This window comes from Gastrolobium bilobum, unplaced genomic scaffold (assembly GCF_033153095.1).
Source record: "Gastrolobium bilobum isolate Gb01-03AN ecotype WA unplaced genomic scaffold, APGP_CSIRO_Gbil_v1 utg61035, whole genome shotgun sequence".
NCBI classification, from domain to species: Eukaryota; Viridiplantae; Streptophyta; class Magnoliopsida; order Fabales; family Fabaceae; genus Gastrolobium; species Gastrolobium bilobum.
The window spans coordinates 1-24,821 of NW_026898123.1; the positions used below are offsets into that span (position 1 = coordinate 1).

Below are 24,821 nucleotides of genomic sequence, written 5' to 3' on the forward strand. Positions count from 1 at the left end.
AATGGAGTGGGATATAGATTGGCGGACAGTATGTCTTAGAACGGAATGGAGAAAAGCTATAAGTATAGTGGAGGGTTAGACCCGCTGTTATTCCTATGTTCCAAATGGTCCCTTTTTAGTCCTTTTCCCCTTCATTTCCCCCACTTCTTCTTGTCCCTTTCTTTTTTTTACTTTTATTTATTTATATATACATATATTGTTATTTTATTTTATCTTATTTTATATTTTTATTTTATTTGTTTATTTTTATTTATTTATTTTTGGCTTTTTTATTTATTTATTTTTTTTCAACCGTTTTGTATCTTTCATGTGGGTTCATCTACCACTGACCCCAATTAATTTGGGATAAAGGTGTTGTTGATGTTGATGTTGATGTTGATTTAAGTTGTCTCCCATTAAAAGATGTTAAATTCTTTTTCCACCAATATCAATTTCAAATTTCGAAATTTAAAAAAGGAGTGGGATATTAATGCACCTGTCTGCCACTAACTATTGTTGAACTCTTTTCTTTGGGTCTTTTGGTTTTTCGATAAATATGGAAAAAAAATTCAATGTTTTTCAAAATGAGGGTTAACAATTCCCATGTAGAGAATAGTGGGAATTTAATACAGTTGTCTCCCAATAAAAGATGTTAAATTCTTTTCTCACCTATCTTTAGAATCTTCTGTATATAATTATTTAATTTAAACTGTTTAGCCTTTATTTTGCAATTTAAGATCCCATTGAATCAGTAGAGCAATTACAGTGTGTCATTTCAGTTCAAGAATCAGAAAAACCATTTATAGTGGCAACGACAATTACGTTTTAGGTGGCAATGATAATAAATGACATTTATAACTATTAATATTGTTTGATTTATGTCTTTACATATTCCATTAAATCTGTACATTAAATTTTCATATATGTTATCTTTACCTACTTAAATGTCATTTAAAATGACGTTTCACTTACCCGTAACTATTAGCATGTAGGTCAACAGATTGGTCTTCAGCGTAAAACGTAAAAGTCCTTTTTTAAAATGACGTTTCGTGCAGTTTTTATTACTTCGAACATATTGTAATTATACCCGATTAACCCTTTTTTTTAAAATGTCATTAATCCTTGCTGCGTTGGTATTGTAAAAGTTTGGACACGGGGTATAACAATTTTTTCATTTAAATTTCAAATATATATGATCCTCCAACCACTACAACACTCACCATCTATTCGAAGTTCACACAATTCACAGTCACCTCTGAGGCTGAGAACCTAGCTAGACGTTTCAACTTCATTTCTCTTATGAGCCTGTCTGCTCCCACTTCAATTCCCAAAGCCTAGCCCTCACCTACACCTTAAAACCCAACCAGTTGTCTTTTCCTTTTAATGACATTTATGCCCTTCCTTTCCTTCAATGGTGTAACCAACGTCAGTTCCTCTCTCTCATTCCCGAGATATAAGACATTATGGTCGTTTGGTACGTGGGATTTTAGCGGATTCTCGGAAAACTGAATTTTTTTAAATTTTAAATTTTCGGATATTTTCGTAAACTGAATGTAAAAATCCTCATATGTTTGAAAATTAAGATTTTCGGACAAATAAAAATTTCTCATGTACCAAACGCCAGAGAGAGAAGAAATCAATGTTAATTTTAATCATTTGTGAATTTAAATTTTATATCTAGTATAAAAGCGTAAGTAATGCTGAACTTTTTATTTTTTTTGGTCTTTTGATTTTTCGATAAATATAGAAAAAAACTTTAAATATTTTTTAAAATGAGGGTTAAAAATTTGCATGTAAAAAATAGAAGGAATTTAATACAGTTGCCTCCCATTAAAAGATGTTAAATTCTTTTCCCACCTATATCAACTTCAAATCTCGAAATTTCAAAAAAAAAAAAAGAATATTAATGAACCTGTCTGCCAATAATTAATGCTGAACTCTTTTCTTTGGGTCTTTTGGTTTTCGATAAATATAAAAAAAGCATTAAATGATTTTTAAAATGAGGGTTAACAATTTCCATGTAGAAAATAATAGAAATTTAATACAGTTGTCTCTCATTAAAAGATGTTAAATTCTGTTCCCACCTATATCAACTTCAAATTTCAAAATTTCAAAAAAAAGTGGGATATTAATACATATGTCTGCCACTAATTAATGCTGAACTCTTTTCTTGGGATCTTTTGGTTTTTTTTATAAATATGCAAAAAAGCATTAAATATTTTTTAAAATGAGAGTTAACAATTCTCATGTAGAAAATAATAGAAATTTAATACAACTGTCTCTTATTAAAAGATGTTAAACTCTTTCCCCACCTATACAATTTTTAATTTTGAATTCTAAAAAAGAAGTGAGATATTAATGCACCTGTCTACCACTAATTAATGCTGATTTTCGCACTAACTATTTAGAATTATAAAAACATTATTAATGTTTTTGTTATTAATAATAAAAATGTATTAAATTGAAAAAATAATACAAACCAAAAGGAATCGCAAAATGACATGCATACTTTAAGACTCTTCCTGAATCGCAATAACAACGCCAAGAATATTATAAGTCAATTTTTTTTTGGTAGGCTATTATAAGTCAAATTAAATTTTTTATTAACGTAAATATTTACTTAGTTTTTATTATACGTCAAATGAAAGCTAGATAAAATCATCGGTCATTATAAAGCTAAGAGTGATTGCGAAATATGATTTATCATTTACGTAGACATTTATTAACGTAGATATTTAATTTCAATAATTTATTCACATTTAATTTCGCTAGAGAAATAAAAAGAAAATAAGAAGGATATACAAAGGATACATAATAAAAGTCATACATAAAATAAAAAATAAAAAAATAAATAAGAAAAGGAAAGAATATATAATAATATATCTTTTTCGCTATTATGGAGCCACAATTGTGTGATGCATATTCAAATAAAAGAAAAAGAAAAAGAAAAAAAAGGAAGCTTCAAAATTGAAAAATCAAAAGAGGGTAACTCATATCTTCTTCAGTCTTTCACAACTTACAACAGCAAGTTTAGCTCTTCTCTGAAGATCTGTCTGCAAACTCCACATGCGCTTTCAAATAGTATGATAGTTGAAAGTGAACCCACCGTAAGGACGACAATTGTTCACTTGTTTCCTCGCATTGAACATTGAGGGCATATGCTTCCAAGCTCGTTTTCTGAACAAATGATCATCAAATCTACTTCCATGACCAACCCGCTCTAACAAAAGATAAACAAAATACCGATCCATCTCAAGTTCAAGATTGATTGCAAGAGATGAATTGGAAGAATCGAAAGAAAAATGAGAGAGAAGTGGAAAATAAAAAAAACCATAACATATGTAGATCAGATCTAAGAAAAATATCCTATGATTTTACCTTTAAACTGTTTTCACTTTAAAGCCATAACAGATGCAGATCTATCCACGCAAATCTTTGAACGCAAAGCTTCGAACATTATTCAATAAAAAAAAGTTCAGATTCACAAATCCAAAAGGAACAAAGAACAATGAGATGCAGTGAGAAAATTTTGTTACGATTTAAAAATAATAATAATAATCTTATCGCTGCACTGAGAAAATGAGATGTGGTGGCAGTATTATGAATCCTTCCATCCTGAAAAATGAATAAATCAGTCAGTATAAAATTTATGAAAATGAATTCATAGGGTTTGTTCATAAAGAAACAGAAAATTATACCAATAGAACAATCCCTACACACATGAACGAAAAAGAATGCAAGTAAGACAAAAAAAAGAAGCAACACTTCCCTATTTATAGGCAAAGTCGTAATTTATTTATTTTAAAAAAAAATTTAGCTTGTAGAATACACTTCACCATTACCAATGCAGAAAATAGTGGAGGGAACTTAATTGTTAGGTGACTGATTTCAATTTCAATTAATACACTTCCCACCCATTTCAAATTTCATTTTTGAATTTTGAATTGAGAACATCATTAATACAGCTGACTGTCACTAAGTATTTTATAATGATTTAAAAGAAACTCTCCCTCCTTTGTAGAATTTTTTTATTTACGAAATAAAAAATATTTCTAAAAAAAATAACTTTTCAAACTATCTCCAGTGTGAACACAAAGCTGAGAATTAAGGAGAAAGTGACACGTCAGCAAAGTTTTCAAAGTTTGGTTCTCCTTTCAAATCGGCCGGGTAGAGCGATTTTTATAATACTAGATAATTTACACCCGAAAATGAATATAAAAATAAATGGAATGATAACGGTGGTAAAGTGGTGAACCCATGAAGAGTAAAATTTTAATTTTAAAATTATAAGTATTACTAAGACTAATAGAAAACATTGATTTACAAAAAAAAAAATAGAAAACATTGAGTATTATATTTCACAGGTACCTAATAAGTGGACCCATTAATTATTTATGGAAATTTATCAATGAGAAATTTTTTAGAATGGAAATTATAGTTACTTTCATGGAATAGAAATGAGAAAATTTTGCTTAAAGGGTTTTTTTTTTTTTATCAAGGTAGCTTAGGTTTAGGTTATTTTTTATTAACAGAGAACATCATCCACAAAATAAAGGAGATGGTAATGGTACAGAATTTTCCTTTTCAACTCTTTATGTTAAGCTCTATATATTTAATTGATTAGTTCCCGGCGTACCAAAGAGATTATTAGACATCATAGATTTTCACCGAGCATAGAAACAGTGAGAAACAAATCTAAATTTCAAAAAAGATGTTCTCCCTTCAACAATTGAATGTCTAGTTCTAATTGAGTTTGTGTTCAGCCATACTAGGAGAAAATCTACCAAATGTAACTTTTAGTCTTGGGAACCAAATTAGGAAAGGCTTCCATAGGAAATTGGGGGTGGTCACAATGCTGTTCTTCGATTGTAGTTGCTAGGAAATTGATAAACCTTTAGTTTATCTTGTTTTATGGACTAAAATAATGTAAATTATCTAATTGAACAAGTCAAAAACTAGGGTTTTAATAAGATAATCATGAATTTTATGAATTATTAATTAAATGAATTATCTTTGCTAATTTTAAAGGATTTGATGACAAAGAGATTCAAATATGAAGATTTGGATAAAGAGAGATCAAATCAGAAAAGAAGATGAATTAAGGTGAAAACAAGAAGATTGAAGATCTTATCAAATTGTTAGCAGAGGGAGCTTAAGCCCCCATTTCGAAGCTTAAGCTCCCTAAAAACGCAAATAGCTACTGCCTCTGGGCGCTTAAGCCCCCAACTCAGGGCTTAAGCGCGTGACAAGAAAGAAGTTCCAAGTCGAGGAGCACGCTTAAGCGCCCTCCAACGCGCTTAAGCGCGCAACGCGAATCTGCAATCACTGTCCTAGGGGGCTTAAGCGCGGTGAAGCAAGCTTAAGCGCCCCGACAGGTCCAACTTAGGCCCATTCAAGGTGTTCAATTAGAATACGAACTCTTGGCCAATAAAAAGACCATTGGGGACCAGAATTACATAACTTTTACATTGCAAAACAATTCTTGGTGCTTGGAGGCGGAGGGAACGCGGAAGATTCATCGGTTCATGTTCGTGAGCGGCGGAGGCGGATCAACGTCAAGTTTTCACTGGAGATATTGAAGATTCACCAATCATCCATGGAGTTTGGGGGAGCTTTTCTAGTCTCTTTTGTCCTTGATATTGTTATGTCTGGCTAGTTCTTTAAGTAGTTAGGGTTAGATGGAATTCAATCAATTTATTATGCTTTGAACAATTCGTTATGTTAATTTTCCTTTATATCATGGACGAAGTTATCTATTTTTAATGCTTTATATAGGCTTGAATCTTATATATTGATCACAGGTAAATGCATGACAATAGGGATGTTGGTGTGTGATCCATATCTGATAACTTCATCGTAAACGTTATGATTCTAGGAATAGACATAGGGTTTGCGTAATCATTAAGATTCTTGAACGTAATGCTTGCATGCTTGGGGAATAACCGGGGAACTAGGGTTCTCTCAAGTTTGTAAAGTTTTTAGGGTAACAAGGAATTGAGCTCTAATAACATGCAAAAGAATTGATTAGATTGATACTAAGGACGATTAACATTAAGAAGAAATTCAAACGTAATAAAGAGATTAAAGAAAATCGAACCCCTAGCTACGTTTTTATTTTATCAACTTATTTAAATCTTTAATTTCTTGTCTTTAATTCTTGCGAGTAATTAGCTTTAATATTTAATATTTTAATTTTGCAATTCAAATCATGTTTCCAAATACAACTTTGATTGTCCAACTTAAGTTGCGATAGTGAATTGGTGCTTGAACCGTAATCCTCGTGGAAACGATCTCTTACTTAACACATTATATTACTTGTATGATCGGTGCACTTGCCGTGAGTAGCAACAGAAATCATTTTGTTGCGTATCACTTGCTTTATAATATGATTATTAGAGGGAGAAATGGGTTTAGGACAGATATTTCTTTGGGCAAATTACATGATACACCTCGTACTTAGGTGCTTTTTCAAAAAGTCACCTTTTACTTTCAATTTAAACAAAAATCCATCTTATGCTATCACAATGAATCAATTAAATATATTTATAAATTATTTAATTTTATGCGATGTTTGGTAAAGGAAAAAAAATTTTATGCTTGAAAATCATAATTCTCAGGAATATGCTATGAAAATAAATTTTTTGAGAATATTACAAAAAAATTATTTGATAAGCTAAATTATTACCGAAAATGTTATCAAGAAGTTGTGTGAAATTTTCACATATCATGAGAATTCAAGAATACCACCCTCGTGGTGGTATTATTGGATAGCGTTTTGATTCAAAAAAAAAAAAAATTCTAAAAATTTAATTTCCTCAGAAAATCTTTATGATCCTTACAGTAAAGGTGAGTAAATAAAATTACGAATATCAGTTTCTCCATAATCCAAAAATTTTCGTTATACAAAATGCCCCCTTGGTACAAAATTAACCTTGTCCTCAATTACCATATCCAACTGCTCAACCTCCGCCACCAACCACCATTTTTCACTACCTATCCATCTCCACTTAAATGAAAAAAATAAAAAAATGGTAATCGCCCTCTAACGATGCTTGTGACACGTGAAGGAAACAAAGGTAAATGGTAAGACGCCAAAAAACCACGGGCATGCCCCGTATTGCGATCTTTCATCATCACAGCTTCCAGCACATCTCCAAAATTCTAGAAATATTGTTTGAGTCGATCTTCATTTGTGTTCCAGGAAATCCCGCCAATGAAAAACATTAGGAGAGTGTTGAGATATATAGTACTATGGTTGTATATTTGTATGTGCAACTAATGTGGAGTTTATAATGTCTTGGGCACTCCTACCCTTTGAGTTAGCTTTTGAGTGGTGTATCCCAAGGTTCTTTATATGGTATCAGAGGTAGGCTAGGCCTGTAGCATTGTCCACTCTTCAAGCCCATTGGGCTCTCGTGTGAGCGGACGTGTTGAGATATATAGCCCACATTGGTTGTATGTGCAACTAATGTGAAATTTATAAGGTCTTGGTCACTCCCGCCATTTGAACTAGCTTTTGGATGGTGTATCCACAAAGTTAGAAAACTTACCAAATGAAGACAACCTGGGACAGTGACTAATGTGCCACGCTTTGGCAAACAAATTATCAAAATGTCACGCGAACAGTAAATTTTCTCAAACTGCCACGCGGGATAATTCGCTAGTGTAGCGAATTACGTTTGCAAATAATTCGCTACACTGTGCAGCGAATTATGCCAGGTCAGGTTGCCCCGTCAGCATAACTGACAGTGACTCCTGCTCACTGTAATTCGCTACATCCCCCAGCGAATTACTCCTGGGATGACACGTGGCATTCTTGCTGACGGGGCAATCTGACCTGGCATACTTCGCTGCACAGTGTAGTGAATTATTTGCAAACGTAATTCGCTACACTATGTAGCGAATTATCCCGCGTGGCAGTTTAAGAAATTTTACTATTCATATGACATTCTGATAATTTTTTTGTCAAAACGTGACACATTGGTCACTGTCCCAGACAACAACCCACATGAGAAATAGATGAAATCTAAAATTTGAAAGAAGGCATAATAAAGAGAGAGAGGGCGAGAGGCCCTCATTTTTCCTGTTTCTTTTGTCTTACATGTGGAGTCTTTGACGATGCTCATTTTTGTTCTCAATTCGAAATGGAGGCGGAGTCTTTGACGATGTTGTCCACGCCACCGTGGCCTACAGTAGGTGATTGCACGGTCAACATGGACATACCCGGAGAGGACGACCCATCACCGTTTGATGTGATGATTGGATTGTTGTTGGCGGTTTTGATCAAGGGGTTCCTGGAGTGACACGTGGTGAGCCCATGTCTTCCTCCATGAATTTGACCACCTGCTGCTCTGTCATGGTGAGGCTGTCGTTGGAAGAGGACGCCGTCGTTTGGTTACCGTTCGAGTTTCGAAGATGGATCCCGCCTTGAATACAGTCACCACCTCCCTACAACGACAAACTCACCATGTCGTTTGGTTACCACAAATCTCACAATGTCGTATTTACCTACACTTTCACAGGTGCTAACTTTCAAATTTCAACTGTCGTTCCCTTTATATCATTCTGATGGCGATCACCATTTTTGTTTTTTTTTTGTTTTTTTTTTTCATTTAACTGGGGACGAAAAATGATGGTTGATGGGGAGGTTGAAGTGTGGTGATTGAGGACAAGATTAATTTTGTCTTAAAATTAATAAACATGTTTAATTGATTCAATATTATAGTATATCGAAAGTATAACGTGACGTTTTGAAAAATCACTTACGATAGGGTGATATAATGTAACATGCCCTATTTCTTTTTGGTACTAATATTCTATGTTACTTATAATTCATTTTCGTATGTTTTATGACTTCTTAAAGAGGAATTGTATCATGGAGGGAGAAAACAATCTGGAACCCCGAGAACCCCATCAACACTTCCTAGCTGAAGTGGACCGAGTTGAAGTGGTTGCAATACATGACTTCAAACATAAAAACTGGCGTGTATTTCTATATATAATAACATAACCTTATTTTCATTCTATTTTCTCTTTTTAAAATATTGCCAAAATTCTAAAAATAAAAAATATTATTTTTACCATTTCCTTCATAAAATTTTAAAATTAAAATCCAGAAAAATATATTTTTACAATTATTAATAAAAAACAAAAATCGAAACAAACGAGACTGCCCTGCTCCAACAATCTCGAGGGGCATACCCTCTACCTAACCACATAATTCCAATTCATAATCATACAAATTCCATGGAAACCAAAAAAAGGCAAAAACAATCAATCATTGCAACAAAGAAAAACTATTAGACTTTGGTGATCTTCCAAAACATGGCACAAGACTGGGAAAATTGAGAACTCCTGAACTCAGAAGAAGCACTTCCTGTGAACGATAGCTGGACCAGATTCTTCATATTCACCCTTGGAGATCCACATCTGCATTGAAGAAAACAAATCAAAGAAGGCAATGACTTCCATATATTGATCCATCCTACATTCCTACGGATTACTAAACACTGGCCAAAACATATGAAAAATTCTCGAGAAAAGCAATGACACAAAATAATTTAAATACTCGAGGGGGCCAACCCAGAAAATACCTGAATTTTTTTTAAAAAAAAAAAATTTAAATGCATTAAAAAACAAAATATTATAACAGGAAAAGAAAAGAAAACTTCAACTTTTATTATATTGCCTTCATTCAATATATTTTGTTTGATTGAAAATTGAAAGATATAGAAGAAGAATCAAATGAAGAGTGAGAGTTGGCTGATAAAGTATGAACCAATCCCCCACCAACACCACCGTCCCTAATAAATGAGGTCTCACACGTAACCATCCCTTAAACCGCAACTGCAGATAACTCATGACAGTATGTAAGAGTTTAGTAGCATGCCAGCCCCACTCTTTTTTAATTAAAACTGTTTAACAACCCATTGAGCACTCTTTATATATATATATAATTTTGTTTTCCTTCAAAAAAAATTAATGTGCCAGTCAAAACCCAGTTTTATGTTAGTATATGGATGTCCTAGAGACAATCTTTTGATTAGATTAGGACATATGTGGACCTTTTATATTGTCACAAATAAATAAAAGCACTCTTTATCCTGTTACATATTTTGTCTCAATATTATTGTTAATATTTTATATGAGTAACTGGATAAACCCCTTGGAATAAAAATAGGTATCTCTTGAGTATCAGTGATGAGATCACGATCATGAGGATTCAAGGATACTGAACATTTATTCCTAATTTTATGTTCCTAGTCTAGAGACACTGAGAATGGGGATCAGTGATCTCGGGTAAGACTAGCACGACTTATCTACTTGTATACAGATACAAGGTAAAGACCTCATGTGCTACAGATATGGAGATATCTTAGCTAAAGTCGTGGGTGGATCTATAAGGGTATAGCTCGCACTGAACAGACCCACAAAAGAGACTCTATGAGGAAATCTCACAGAAAGTATCATTAGAGTAGTCTCTTTATATTTGAGTATGTCTTTCCTTAGACTAGAAGTTATTGCATAGACTGTGTTCTAGAAGGCATGCTTTGACTGTATACCTCGTCTTCCTGAAATATGGAGACTCATAGGTATATTGTTGGGCTTGTCCTGAAAGAGCACAGGGCTAGGGTGATAAGCTGAAGGAATTCGTCAAATCTCTGTGAGAGATTAGGTTATCTGTAAACCGGAGAAATCGGGATGACATTTACAAGGACTCGGGAATCTATGCATAGTAAAAGAGATCATGAGATGATCTGCCTTTAGAGTCAGTAAATTGAAGATTCCCTATTTCGAATAAAGCTTACCCTAAACCGCAAGGGTTGATACGCTTCCTTACCCTAGGTTTTATGGGAAGGTAACCGAGACGAAAGGAAATACATACGGCAACCAAATATGTGTAATAGGATGATTATGTCATTAACCTAACTAGCTCTGGGGCAACAAAGCATTGCTAGTGCTCTGTGTTGTCATTAGATGAGTTGTGGGCTTATTGGGCCCAAGCCCATTTATGTCAGTGGCTATGTTGGGCCTAATGGGTCACACACTAACACCTTATTGTCATGACAATATAGCATTAAAGGTATTGGGCCTAATAATGGTTGTTAGCCCAAGAAGAAGTTTGGAAGCCCACCAAAAGAAAAAAAAAATTGCGCATGGTTAGTTAATGGGCTTGGATGGTCCAAGACATTACTAATTAATTTAATTAGTTAAATTAATTATCAAATGTTTAAATTTTGAATTTTGAATTTGAATTTTGAATTTTGAAATTTGAATTTGAATTTTGAAATTCGAATTTTGAATTTTGAATTTGAAATTTGAAATTTGAAATTTGAATTTGAAATTTGAAATTTTGAATTTTGAATTTTGAATTTTGAATTTGAAATTTGAATTTGAATTTGGAATTTGAATTTGAATTTAAAATTTGAATTTGAATTTAAAATTTAAATATTTGAACGTTTGAATTCAAATGTTTGAATTCAAATTTGAATTGGCTATGAAAAGTTGTTTCATAACAAAAGGATATGATAAGATCTTGTTGGAACAAATCCCAAATATCAAGAGGAGATCTTTGAGAATCTTCTAGTGAGGATATGGGGCGCTGATTTAGGTATCTGATGATGGTCATAGGATCAACCAAATGAGCTCCAGTCAGATTTGGTTTGTTGAGAGAATAAGTGAGACAGTTGGTTTAAGTTTGAATGCAACTGTTCAATGTATCTGGACTGTTATGAGGCCAAGTGGGGCGCACCATATGGCTGGCCATATGATGGTTGTTGAGTCAGATTCTTGTTAAGATATTCACTTGATATCATGAGGATGTGAGAGGAGGTTGTTGAAAGATTTGAATTTTGCAACAACTCCACTCATCCCCCTAGTGTGCGCTATATATAGGGCCTTATTTGAGTGAAGAAAATCAGATTTTTAATTAACTCATTCTCTCATCTCCTTGTGGGTTCCTTTTGTTAGGTTTTTCTTAAGAGAGTTTTGAAATAACCTAGCCTTTTTCAAAGTAAATCCATGCGCCACTTTTGTGTCTATTCTTGCTGAATATTCACTCTTCTAAACACCTTGACCAAGCCTCCTCCTCCACACATTGGGCGCATAGCTTCCCTCTATTGGTGTTTCCGTTGGTGGCCTTGAAGAAGAGTTCTTCCGTCTTGACAAAGGGTGGTGTGGATCAACATTAGAGGGCTTGCATCTTCAAGCCTCATCTTGATCATCCTCAAGTTTTGGAAAGAAAACAAGGTAACATCCATGCCCTAAAGCATGTTTCTTGATATGGTATGTGTTATTCCGCTCGAAAAATTTTGTTTTTCCTTCTCACATGCATCGTCCTTCAAGGTCAGTTTCTTTCAAGTGGTATCAGAGCCCGGTTGCTTTACCATCGGCGGGTGATGGTACCTTGTTTGTAAAAACTTGTTCTTTACGGTCAAAATTCTTTAAAGAATTAAAACTTGAATCATAGCATATGGATTTCGAAATACTATGGTTTAAATCGTTAAAGTTTTTATTTTATGAACATGTTAATGTGATTGCTATGTTCATGTGTCTGTATGTGATCATGGTTTTGTTTCTTTTCTTTGTGAAAGTTTTAAAAGAAACACCTTTTTGAAAGGGATAAAGTCGGCCATGAGGGGTACTATGAGTACCTTGATTGTTTTCTTAATTTTCGCTGTTAATTGTTCCATGAGAAAGACATGAAATTTTGTTAAAAATTTAATCATATATGTGATATGTGATTCGGCCATACCATGTGTGGTGTCAGCATGTGTGGTTTAATTTTTTGTTCTTTCAGAAAGAGTCATCAAAATTTAAATTATATTAATTGTTATATAATTCGGCCATTAAGAAAATTTGAATCATGATTCTTGTGTTGATATTTTAAATGTTAAAATGATCTGACGTATGGATGAACATGTTATATGTGATATTATGTGCTTGCAAGTTATTTGTATTTACAGGTACAAATTGGAAGGGGATGGTCATGGTGCCCGAGTTTAAATTTCAAATTTTATATTTTAAATTAAAGGTGTAATTTTGTTCAATTTGAATTAAAATGTAATTTTGAATTTTAAATTTTGTATTTGTCCCTCCAAAGATGTTTTGGAGTTTCTTCAATTATATGTAATTAGAGAAATAGGCTAGTGGCGTTTAGACGACAAGGAGCCATGGCTTGAGAAGCGGAAGGACGAATGCACGAGCACCATGACTGTCTCAAATAAAACTGTTTTATTCGCATGTATGCTTTTATGTTTAAACGACTAGTATGAATGAATTGGACAAAGCGCGCTTGTATGTATTATTATGCACGTCCAATCATGACTAGTGTAATCCGATAGATGTTTGACATAGGATACGACTAGCATGATAATAATATAAATGCGTTTGATGAGACCTAATAAACCCCTAAATAAAAGGAACCCTTAAAAGGAATAAATTATTAAGCATATGATTACCTCCCACCACCAATATTACTCGAACCTCCTCTACATAGTGGTGCTCCACAACTCAGTTAGGACCCACTGTTTCGTTGAGTAAGAGTAGTATTAGAAGTGTTAGACACTTAGGGTGCTGGTTAATACTTAACTGAGACATAAGTTGCAGGCTCAGCCGGGCTTATGTGCTTAGGGTAATAATGCTAGGTTGGTTGCATGAGATGCACCACTAAGTGACAAGGAGTTGTCAACCTAATGTTACGAGAGGGTATGAGATACTATTGATGAGGAAAAACCTATTATTTAAATTAATCTTGCGGTCTCAGACGAGGGTTAAAATAAATAATCGCACTCTTAATCCCACTAAGGTAAAATCTAAAAGTAGATAAACCCTAAGTCAAATGGTAAGGGTCATTGACTTAGATAAAATAGTGGGAGGGGCAAATTATTTAAAGTCTTTAATAATTTGTTACACGACAATATATATTAATCTATCTTTACATTTTCAATTTTTAGTATGACTAATTCAATGTCACTGCGCTCAATACTCGATACGAACAAACTGACCGGTCCTAATTTTATGGACTGGTATCGGAACGTCAGAAATGTTCTGCGGGCCGAAAAAGTTGCTTATGTCCTTGACACTGCTTTACCTATTGCGCCTAAGGAAGGGGAAGATGGGTTCACGGAATTTGATTTCGAGGCCCACAAGCAACACATGGATGATAATGTGTTGGCTTGTTGCATCATGCTGGCATCCATGTCGCCTGAACTGCGTAAACAACACGAGCATATGGATGCCCCCTCTATTATCCTGCATCGCAGGGAGTTGTATGATATTAAAGGCAGACATGAGAGGTATGAGACCTTTAGGGAATTGTTCCTATGCAAGATGACTGAAGGCATGTGTTTTAACCGCCATGTACAGAAGATGATAGCGCTCATTGAGAAGCTAGAGGGTCTAGGGTTCACAATGGATGTTGAATTAATTAATGACTTAGTTCTATCATCACTTCCTCCTGCTTTCAGTGAATTCATAATGAATTACAACATGCATGGGATGCTTGTGAGCTTGCCAGAGTTGTTAAGTATGTTAACAACTGCTGAAATGTCTATCAAGAAGGATGAGACACAAGCTCTTCTGATTGGTGGGCCTAAAAGGGCCAAGGGTATGGGCAAGAAGCCTGCAAAAGGCAACTCCCTTAAGCCCAAAGGAAAATCCAATAAGAAAAAGGGCAAAGAGAAAGGTAAGAGTGCACCCAAGGACAAAAGCGATGTTGTATGCTTCCATTGTGGCAAGAATGGCCATTGGAAGAGGAATTGTCCAGACTACCTGAAGAGTGTGAAGGAGCATGGTGATGCTTCTACCTCAGGTATTTACATGATTGAGATAAATTATTCTTGTGCTAATCCGACTTCATGGGTATTGGATACCGGTTGTGGTTCTTATAATCTACAATGTGATTGCAGGTGCTTAGGAGCAGTATTGTTAAACCCGGACCGGGCATCAACCCGGTCGGGGTACTGGGTCACTGGGTCACTGGTCGGACCGGTGGGTCACTGGTCGGACCGGTTGACCCGAATATATATAAATATATGTAATTATGTATATAAATATAAAAAATCAGCATCTCAGTACAACTTAAGAAACATTAATTTTTCCTGCTCACTGGATGTATATGTAAAGATTTTACAAAAAATCCCAAATCTTGCAAAATGAACAAAATAACTCTTCTTCCTGATCCATGTATGCATATGTAAAGTTTTTTTGTTTGGATGGAGTAGCAACATATAACCCAAGTTGATACCATCAATATCAACAAACTTCTAGAGATAAGAATAATAACTTAACAAAAGTAATTACCATAACTTCAATTCTTCCAAAGGAGTAGTTCAAGACTTCAAGCAAAATAACTATTGAGGATACACATATTATAACCCCAACCATCAAACAGATCCATCATCTGTCAACTCACAAAATAAGCTCAAAATATAATATATCCAATCACACTTTTACAGTTTCACAAGTTCATAATTACTCCATAAATTGCACAAAATAAGCATAAATAAATAGAAATGCATGTTATCACTATGCCCATGGTTCCAAAGTTGAATCAATGAATTCAGGCCCACCAAACTCATCTAAACCTTGACCAACATTGCTTTCATTTTGGGCTATAACTTCCACGTTGTGTGAATCTGCATCATTATCTTCATCCTCATCCAAATTTAATTGATCTATGACAAGTAAATTTTCATGTAAGTTAATAGCAAATATTAATTGATCAAAATCAAATTGAACAATAAAATTCTATTTATTATGTTGTACAAAAGCATACCAATATCATTTTCAATTAGTGGAACGACATTCAAGTCTATGTTTTGACGTAAAACTTCCTCTTCTTCATCATTTAATAATGTTGGTGACATCTCCAAAATCTAATCAGAATGCTCCTCAATCATTGCCAAATCAATTGGGTCATAATTTTGGCGCTTCGTTTGATCCCTAAAATTTTTAATTTTCAACATCAGAAAATTACTTGCACATATTTATATGTATAATATAACAAGTGAATATAAACAATAAATGAACATAATAATACCTTGTTTGCAGGTTCAAGTTGCAACAAACATAGACAAGATCATTAAGCTTTTTGTGGTGCAACCTATTTCTCTTTTTTGAATGAATATGCTCAAATATACTCCAATTTCGCTCACAGCCCGAGGCACTACAAGTTTGGCTTAGGATACGAATTGCTAATTTTCTCAAGTTTGGTGCACCAAAGCCATAACATTCCCACCATTTATCTAGAATGTAATAAAAAAAGTAGTATTCATAAATTCATACTAATATATTTTTCAACTATGATAAGTTAATAATTTTACCTGGCATCACTGTATTTAGTTCACGTAAAGCAGATTGCCTTCCTAAATCACCTTCAGCAGCTTTGAATATCCTCATCTCATTTGTCAATTTAGCTTGCAACTCAGAATTCCCAAAAGAATACCTCTCAAGGACATCCAAGAGGCCAGATGTTGTGAACTCATATTTTTCAAATTTATCTATATTAAAATGACATCCTGTATTTAACCAATAACCTGCAGCATGTAAATTTTTACGAAGCTGTGAATCCCAACGAGTATCTAAGATTTTCAAATATGGCTCCACCTTCTTCTTATTTCTTTGAAATCTCCTCACCATCTCCTCTCTAGCTTTAATTATGGCCTGATAAAGAAAACCCATGGCAGGCTTATCTTCACTATCAACAATACGTAATACACGTACAAGTGGCTCAGTAAGTTTTACAATATCAGCACATTGTTTCCAAAATTTAGAGTCTAACACTTGCTCCACAAATTTTTTTGCCTTCACATCCTTGGAATAAGCTGAACTTATCCAATCTCTTGATGTTACCATTTCTCTTAGTGCATCTTTTTGAGCCAATATACTTTGCAAAGCAATGAAATTTGTGGCAAAACGGGTTGGAGCTGGACGAAGTATTTATTTTCCACCTGTAAATTTTCTCATCAAATACAACGGATGACAATGGTTATAAACATACTTGGTGATTTTTGCAGCATGTTCCACAACTTCAATTACATCATCTAACTTGCCAATATCTTGGAACATTAGATTAACACAATGAGCAGCACACAGAGACCAAAATATCTTAGGAAACTCAGCCTCTAATAACCTCCCAGCAGCAACATAGTTAGCAGCATTATCAGTCACAATTTGAACAACATTGTCTGGCCCAACAAACAAAATTATTTCTTTAAAAAGCTGGTATAATAATTCTGCAGTTTTAGATGCATGAGAAACATCAATAGATTCACAAAAAATGTTCCTTTTGGGCAATAAACCAGAAAATTAATAAGAGTGCGCCTACAACGATCAGTCCATCCATCTGCCATAATAGTGCATCCAGTATGCTTCCAAACAGCTCTATAGCTCTCAAGAAGTTTCTTCACCTCATCAACTTGGCTATTTAGCAAATCACCACGTAGCATGTGATATGATGGAGCTTTAAATCCTGCACCTAAGCTACATACAACATCAAACATTTCTTGAAAATAAGGTGAGTTGGCTGCATTAAATGGGAGACGCGCATGAACCATCCATTTTGATATAGCAAGGTGAGCTTTTCGAATCACTTCTTTGCTTTGTAACACACTTTTTAAAGTCGGTTGAGCTCCAGGAGTTGTTCTTGGGATAAAATAAGAACCTGAGGAATTGATACTCTTCCCCTTTTCAGAAATAAGAGGTGATTTCCTTGATAAATTTGCAATTTGTTGCACTTGATCATTTGTTATTCTCAAGTCATCAACATGTTCACCACCTTCGTGATCTTGCTCTTGAACTTTTCTTTTCTTTTTCTTGTTTTCATCAATATTTTGCTTCATCTGAGCACGAATCTCAGCTGGAACTTTCTTACATGCTTCAACTTGCCCTTTTTCTCCAGCCAAATGAAACTTCAACCGATTTATCCCACCTCCCCTAATAATCTTATTACAATGAAGACACATATTCACAGTTTTCCCTTGCTCCATAACCTGCTTACAATGAGACCAACTTGGATAAACTTTTCCTCTATAATGCGGCTGGGATGAAAATTGAGACGATACATCTTGTGATGATGGTGTTTTTTCGGGTTCAGTGGAAGCTATCTTCACAAATCACAACAACTTAGTAATGTAGGCTAAAAAAACACTGCATCAAATTAAACAAAATTATTGCATCAAATTCAAAAGAATACTAATTTGAAAATAAACTGTGCAAAATAAAGAGAGGACTGCAACCAATAATGCATTAGATTGGATCCCTGATAAAACAAATAAGGTATCCATAAAAAAAAGGATAAGACAAGAAATTATAACCAAAAGAATCAATATGAATTTGACTTTTGTTATCAAGTATTAACCTGAGAAATCTTCAAAACACATAAAAAGCACAATGGCCATAAAATAAAATTTCCCCAGTTAACACTCACCCCCACTGAAAAAGAATCAATACAATGGCATGTTCTTTTTTTTTTAATCACAGGTTATCCCTTTTTTCTTCTACCCATTTGATTTGTTGTCCTCAGTTACCAATTTTCATTTCACTAAGACTTAAGTAATTGGAAAAACTCAATCTTAATCTTAATATTTCATAATAGAACTCAAGCAATTTTTGACAGGGTATAAAGTAAACACCCTTCTCAAAAGAAAATAATAAATTTAGATAAATTAGGAGTACCCCTTAGCAATTGGCACAAGTCATCTCTACTTGCTTGGGAACCCTGTGTTTGTTTTATTTTGACACATTACATAAGGAAACTCAGGTAAAATTATCATAGGAGGAATCTAAACATTAGCAGAAAACATTTCATATAAATGAGTACATATACTGCATAGAAGTGTACAACTTTTATGTCAAGTGAAACCAATATAACCTTGAAGTCTTGAACAACCCCTCTTGCTTCTGAGATTATTCATCCAAGTATTCACGTTTTGATTAATATACATACATAACTAATAGCAATAGAACTATATGGCGTGCTTAATGAATGCAATAATAGACCAATTGAAGGTTGTTTCTCAGTAGCCATGATCAATTAATGTTGTTATAGCAATATACCAAAACTTGAAAATACTACTTATGCCTTTGAAGTTTTAACAACTCCAAATACAACTCTATACATTTCCAACTAGTTTAGATCCATCTGAGATAAATGGACTACTAGTTTCCTGCATGACGTGGTATCCAAAAATATGATGAATAATTGCTTGTATCTGGCCTACCCTCTTGGAGAACACTACCAAAGAATACAAAGGTCTACTCTAGCAATAACAAGACTAGAATATTCTGATGCATTGTCAATTATATGAATAAAATAACTGTATAGACCATTATTTGGAATAATAGGAATTAAAATCTGAATATTAACAAAATAAAGAAATGCAAAATGAAATCTACAAGTAAATGACAATAAAACTCATTTGTAGTTAAAAATTTTAATGCCCTTAAATTTTAAAAAATTATCAAAAGAACTGTAGTGGACGCATCCCTGCTATCTGATCAGGAGATATTACAAATCTGGGGAAAAAGAATGAAAGAAACAAAAGAAAGAGAACATGAAGAACCAAAATGGAGGTTTGGCGGAGCAGTGATAAAAGCCTGGTGCTATAGAAGCTTCGGTGCTCTGTTATTTGCAAGAATGGTTAGAACCATTATTTGCAAGAAGCTATTTGAAAGAAAGGTAAACCATGAAAGGGAAACAGGGAGACTCAAACTCACTTGGAGCAACGCGGCGGCGGCGACGAAGAACAGCACCAGGCACGACGACGAAGAAGACTATGAATTTCACACAGTTTAGCACTTTAGCCGTTAGGGCTTTGGTAAACTTTAGGGATTTTTTGAGGACGTAGTTATTGGACCCAGTGATTTTTTAAGTTTTTTTTTTTACATTGACCCGGACCGGTTCGTAGAACCCGGCGGGTCACCGGAACCCGTTAAAAACTCGGCGGGTCATGCGGGTCACTGGGGGCTGATTACTTGACCGGTCTAATAGCTCACCCAAACCGGTGACTCAACCGGGTCATCGGGACCCGGGTCGACCCGGCCGGGTCGGTCCGGGTTTGACAACACTGCTTAGGAGCCCTAGAAGATTGGAGAAGAACGAGGTGGACCTCTGCATTGGTGATGGAGCAACAGTTGCTGCTCATGCTGGTGGAGATACTGACCTCATTAGCCTACGGGCCTCTTATTGCATTTTAATAATTGTCTTTATGTTTCCGGCATTTCTAGAAACATTATTTCTATTTCTTGTTTAGAACAAGATGGTTTTGCTTTCACTATTAGGGACGGTACATTTACTATCATTTTGAATGATATTATTTTTGGTACTGCTTCTTTAATAAATGGCTTGTATGTTTTGGAAATGGGAACTGAAGTGCTCAATGTATATGTGAAATGACCTAGGATAGATAATCAATCCTATCTTTGGCACTATAGACTAGGGCACATAAATGAAACAAGATTGTCTAGGATGCATAGAGATGGATACCTAGATTCCAAGGATTTGGAATCCTATGGACAATGTGAATCTTGTCTAGCTGGGAAAATGATTCATCAAAAGCCCAATGGGCCTAAGATTCATAGGGCTAGTGAGTTATTAGAACTCATCCACTCTGATGTATGTGGCACAATGTCTATTGAGGCTAGACGAGGATACTCCTATTTCATTACCTTTACTGATGAAGTAGAGAAACAACGTCGCAAGATGATTAAGTCATTGCGATCAGATCATGGTGGTGAAGATCTGAGCCATGAGTTTCAGGATTATCTAAGAGAAATGGAATTCTCTCGCAGTTTACTGCACTTTACACACCACACCAAAATGGTGTATTCGAAAGGAGAAACAAGACCTTGTTAGACATGGTTAGGTCTATGATGAGTGAGACTCAACTTCCAAATCGTTTTGGGGATATGCCTTAGATACAGCGGCATACCTTCTAAATAGGGTACCGTCTAAATCTGTTCAGACCACACCATATAAGATATGGAACGGTAAGAAACCCAACCTGAGTTACCTCAGGGTATGGGGATCGCTGGCTTATGTCAAAGCGTTGGCATCAGACAAGCTTAGTGATGAGAGTACTAAATGTCTATTTGTGGGGTATCCCAAGGTTCTAAGGGATACTCCTTTTACTCCAAGAATGAACACAAGGTGTTTGTGTCCAGGAATGCTGAGTTCCTTGAGAAAGGATTTGATCTCTTAAGGAGCCAGTGGGAGTAAGATTGATCTTGAAGAAGTACAAGAACCACAAGAACAGATTGAGGAACCCGAGTCTGCTCCGCAGGCGACGTTCTCCAATGGAGAAGTAAACACACAACTCCATAGATGTACGAGGGTCATCCATCCACCTGAGAGGTATGGGTTTGTGATTGAGAATCAGCAAACCGTCGAGGATGATGAACCAAGTAACTACGAAGAGGTAGTCAAGGATGTTGACTCTTCTAGATGGCTCAAAGCCATGGAATCTGAAATGGATTCGATGTATCAAAACAAGGTATGGACCTTGGTTCCTAAACCGCAAGGAATAGTTCCTATCGGTAACAAATGGGTCCTTAAAAGAAAGACTGATGCAGATGGCAACATTCAGACCTACAAAGCTAGGTTGGTGGCGAAAGGGTATCGTCAAAACAAAGAGTTGAATATGATGAGACTTTCTCACCGGTTGCCATTATCAAATCTATTAGGATCATGCTTGCAATAGTAGCAGGCATCAAGGAGTTGGAATATTTGTTTTGATGAAATCGTTAAGAGTAACGGTTTTATCAAGAACGATGATGAACCTTGTGTTTACAAGAAGGTTAGTGGGAGTAATGTCGTCTTCCTGGTACTTTATGTAGATGACATATTTTAATAGGAAATGACATCCCCACATTACAAATAACGAAAGAGTGGCTTTCAAAAGGCTTCACCATGAAGGATTTGGGAGAAGAGGCCTTTATACTTGGTATAAAGATCTATAGAGATAGATCCAATAGGCTGCTGGGCTTATCTCAATCCACGTATGTTGACAAGATGCTAAAGAGGTTTAGCATGGAAGGGTCGAAAAAGGATTTTCTTCCCGTCAGTCATGGGGTACATCTTTCAAAGGCTATGTGTCCTAAGTCACAGCCTGAGAAGGATCGTATGAGTGGAATTCCATACGCTTCGGCTATTGGACCCATCATGTATGCCATGATATGTACGAAACCAGATGTCTCATATGCTTTAAGAATTACGAGCAGATACCAGTCTGACCCTGGAGAGGGTCACTGGACAGCAGTCAAGACCATCCTTAAGTACTTAAGAAGAACTAAGGATGCGTTTCTGGTCTATGGTGGGGTTGATGAGCTTTCAGTGAAAGGGTTCACTAATGCCAGCTTTCAAAGTGACAAAGATGACTGTAAGTCACAATCAGTGTTCGTGTTCACCTTAAATGGTGGGGCAGTATCTTGGAAGAGTTCCAAGCAGGAGACAACAGCAGATTCAACGACAGAAGCTGAATACATAGCTGCTTCTGAAGCGGCTAAGGAGGTCGTGTGGATCAAGAAGTTCATATCTGAACTAAGGGTGGTTCCAAGCGTAGATGAGCTCATACAGTTGCTTTGCGAAAGCACTGGAGCCATTGCGCAGACAAAGGAACCTAGGTCTCATCAAAGATCTAAACACGTGCTCCGCAGAAATCACCTGATTAGAGTAATCATTGATAGGAAGGATGTAAAGATGGATTACGTTCCCACAGATAATAACCTAGCCGATTCTCTTACAAAGGCTGTTTCTCAGAGAAAACATGATAGTCATGGTGAGGCTTTAGGTATACGACTTAGGTCAGATTGGCTCTAGGCCAAGTGGGAGTTTGTTAGTATATGGATGTCCTAGAGACAATCTTTTGATTAAATTAGGACATATGTGGACCTTTTATATTGTCACAAATAAATAAAAGCACTCTTTATCCTGTTTCATATTTTGTATCAATATTATTGTTAATATTTTATATGAGTAACTGGATAAACCCCTTGGAATAAAAATAGGTATCTCTTGAGTATCAGTGATGAGATCACGATCATGAGGATTCAAGGATACTGAACATTTATTCCTAATTTTATGTTCCTAGTCTAGAGACACTGAGAATGGGGATCAGTGATCTCGGGTAAGACTAGCACGACTTATCTACTTGTATACAGATACAAGGTAAAGACCTCATGTGCTACAGATATGGAGATATCTTAGCTAAAGTCGTGGGTGGATCTATAAGGGTATAGCTCGCACTGAACAGACCCACAAAAGAGACTCTATGAGGAAATCTCACAGAGAGTATCATTAGAGTAGTCTCTTTATATTTGGGTATGTCTTTCCTTAGACTAGAAGTTATTGCATAGACTGTGTTCTAGAAGGCATGCTTTGACTGTATACCTCGTCTGCCTGAAACATGGAGACTCATAGGTATACTGTTGGGCTTGTCCTGAAAGAGCACAGGGCTAGGGTGATAAGCTGGAGGAATTCGTCAAATCTCTGTGAGAGATTAGGTTATCTGTAAACCGGAGAAATTGGGATGACATTTACAAGGACTCGGGAATCTATGCATAGTAAAAGAGATCATGAGATGATCTGCCTTTAAAGTCAGTAAATTGAAGATTCCCTATTTCGAATAAAGCTTACCCTAAACCGCAAGGGTTGATACGCTTCATTACCTTAGGTTTTATGAGAAGGTAACCGAGACGAAAGGAAATACATACGGCAACCAAATATGTGTAATAGGATGATTATGTCATTAACCTAACTAGCTCTGGGGCAACAAAGCATTGCTAGTGCTCTGTGTTGTCATTAGATGGGTTGTGGGCTTATTGGGCCCAAGCCCATTTATGTCAGTGGCTATGTTGGGCCTAATGGGTCACACACTAAGACCTTATTGTCATGACAATATAGCATTAAAGGTATTGGGCCTAATAATGGTTGTTAGCCCAAGAAGAAGTTTGGAGTTTTAATGTCCTTATTATCAGCCATCTTTTATAACCTGCTCAGCACAACAGAAAGGGAAAGAGAGTTCAAGTACTTCGTTCATAAAATCAAAACAAAATTTGAAAGCAAGTTAAGAAGTAGACCATTTAGAATTTTCATTCAGCAAACGGCAAAGCGATCCCAATATCCCAGAAATTGATGCAATAAAATAAATTAAAACAGAATAAAATAAAATAAATAATAAAACCCAAAAGATCATAAACATGTATGCAACACACCCAAGAACTCAAAATCAAAAGAAAAATTATTTAAACACAGAGATAAGCATATTAAACAATAGAAAATGAAATGAAAATCAAAATCAACCAACAAATTCAAGGCGGAAGAGGCACCCTAGAAAACAGACCCCGATCAATAAGGTCAAGTAAAAGATCAAAACTTTTAGGGTCCAGAAACACATCATCGGAGAAACAACAGATGATTGCGTTCCAGAAAACATGCAACAAGATAATCCAACAATAAATCACAAGCGCGTAGCTGAGATCGAAACACACCTTTTCTCACGAAACACGCTAGCACGCTACGCAGGGTCTTACGAATTGAAAAGTATTGAATGAATTGATTGGTAAAAGTTACACAGAAGTTGTAAACTGCTAATACTTATAGCAGCTAACTCTAAAGTCCACGTCATCAAAAGAGGTAGGTGCAAAATATTTTCTCCACAATACAGTTGTAAGGAATCTTTTACCAAAAATGGAATCTTTTACCAAATATGGACTCCGTTTATGGTTATTTCCTTCCATTCTTTATTTTTTTTTCCTTTTAGTGAAAGGCAGTAGCAGTGAAAATGTGCTCGACGTAGGTCAAGAGTTTCAGGTGAGCATTTTGGCAAAAATATTAATTTATT

At 35.3% G+C, this 24,821-nt stretch overlaps 1 protein-coding gene across 1 annotated transcript; it reads right to left on the reverse strand.

The window, feature by feature from the left end:
- Window positions 1–15,857: 15,857 nt before the first annotated feature.
- Window positions 15,858–24,506, reverse strand: LOC133313002 (uncharacterized). The gene is made up of 6 exons (XM_061514300.1): window positions 24,469–24,506; window positions 17,242–18,129; window positions 16,982–17,113; window positions 16,305–16,867; window positions 16,022–16,226; window positions 15,858–15,924 (listed from the first exon to the last, which is right to left on the reverse strand). The coding sequence occupies exons 2-6, from the start codon at window positions 17,967–17,969 to the stop codon at window positions 15,858–15,860; spliced, it is 1,695 nt and encodes a 564-aa protein (XP_061370284.1). The 5' UTR covers window positions 17,970–18,129; window positions 24,469–24,506.
- Window positions 24,507–24,821: the final 315 nt, after the last annotated feature.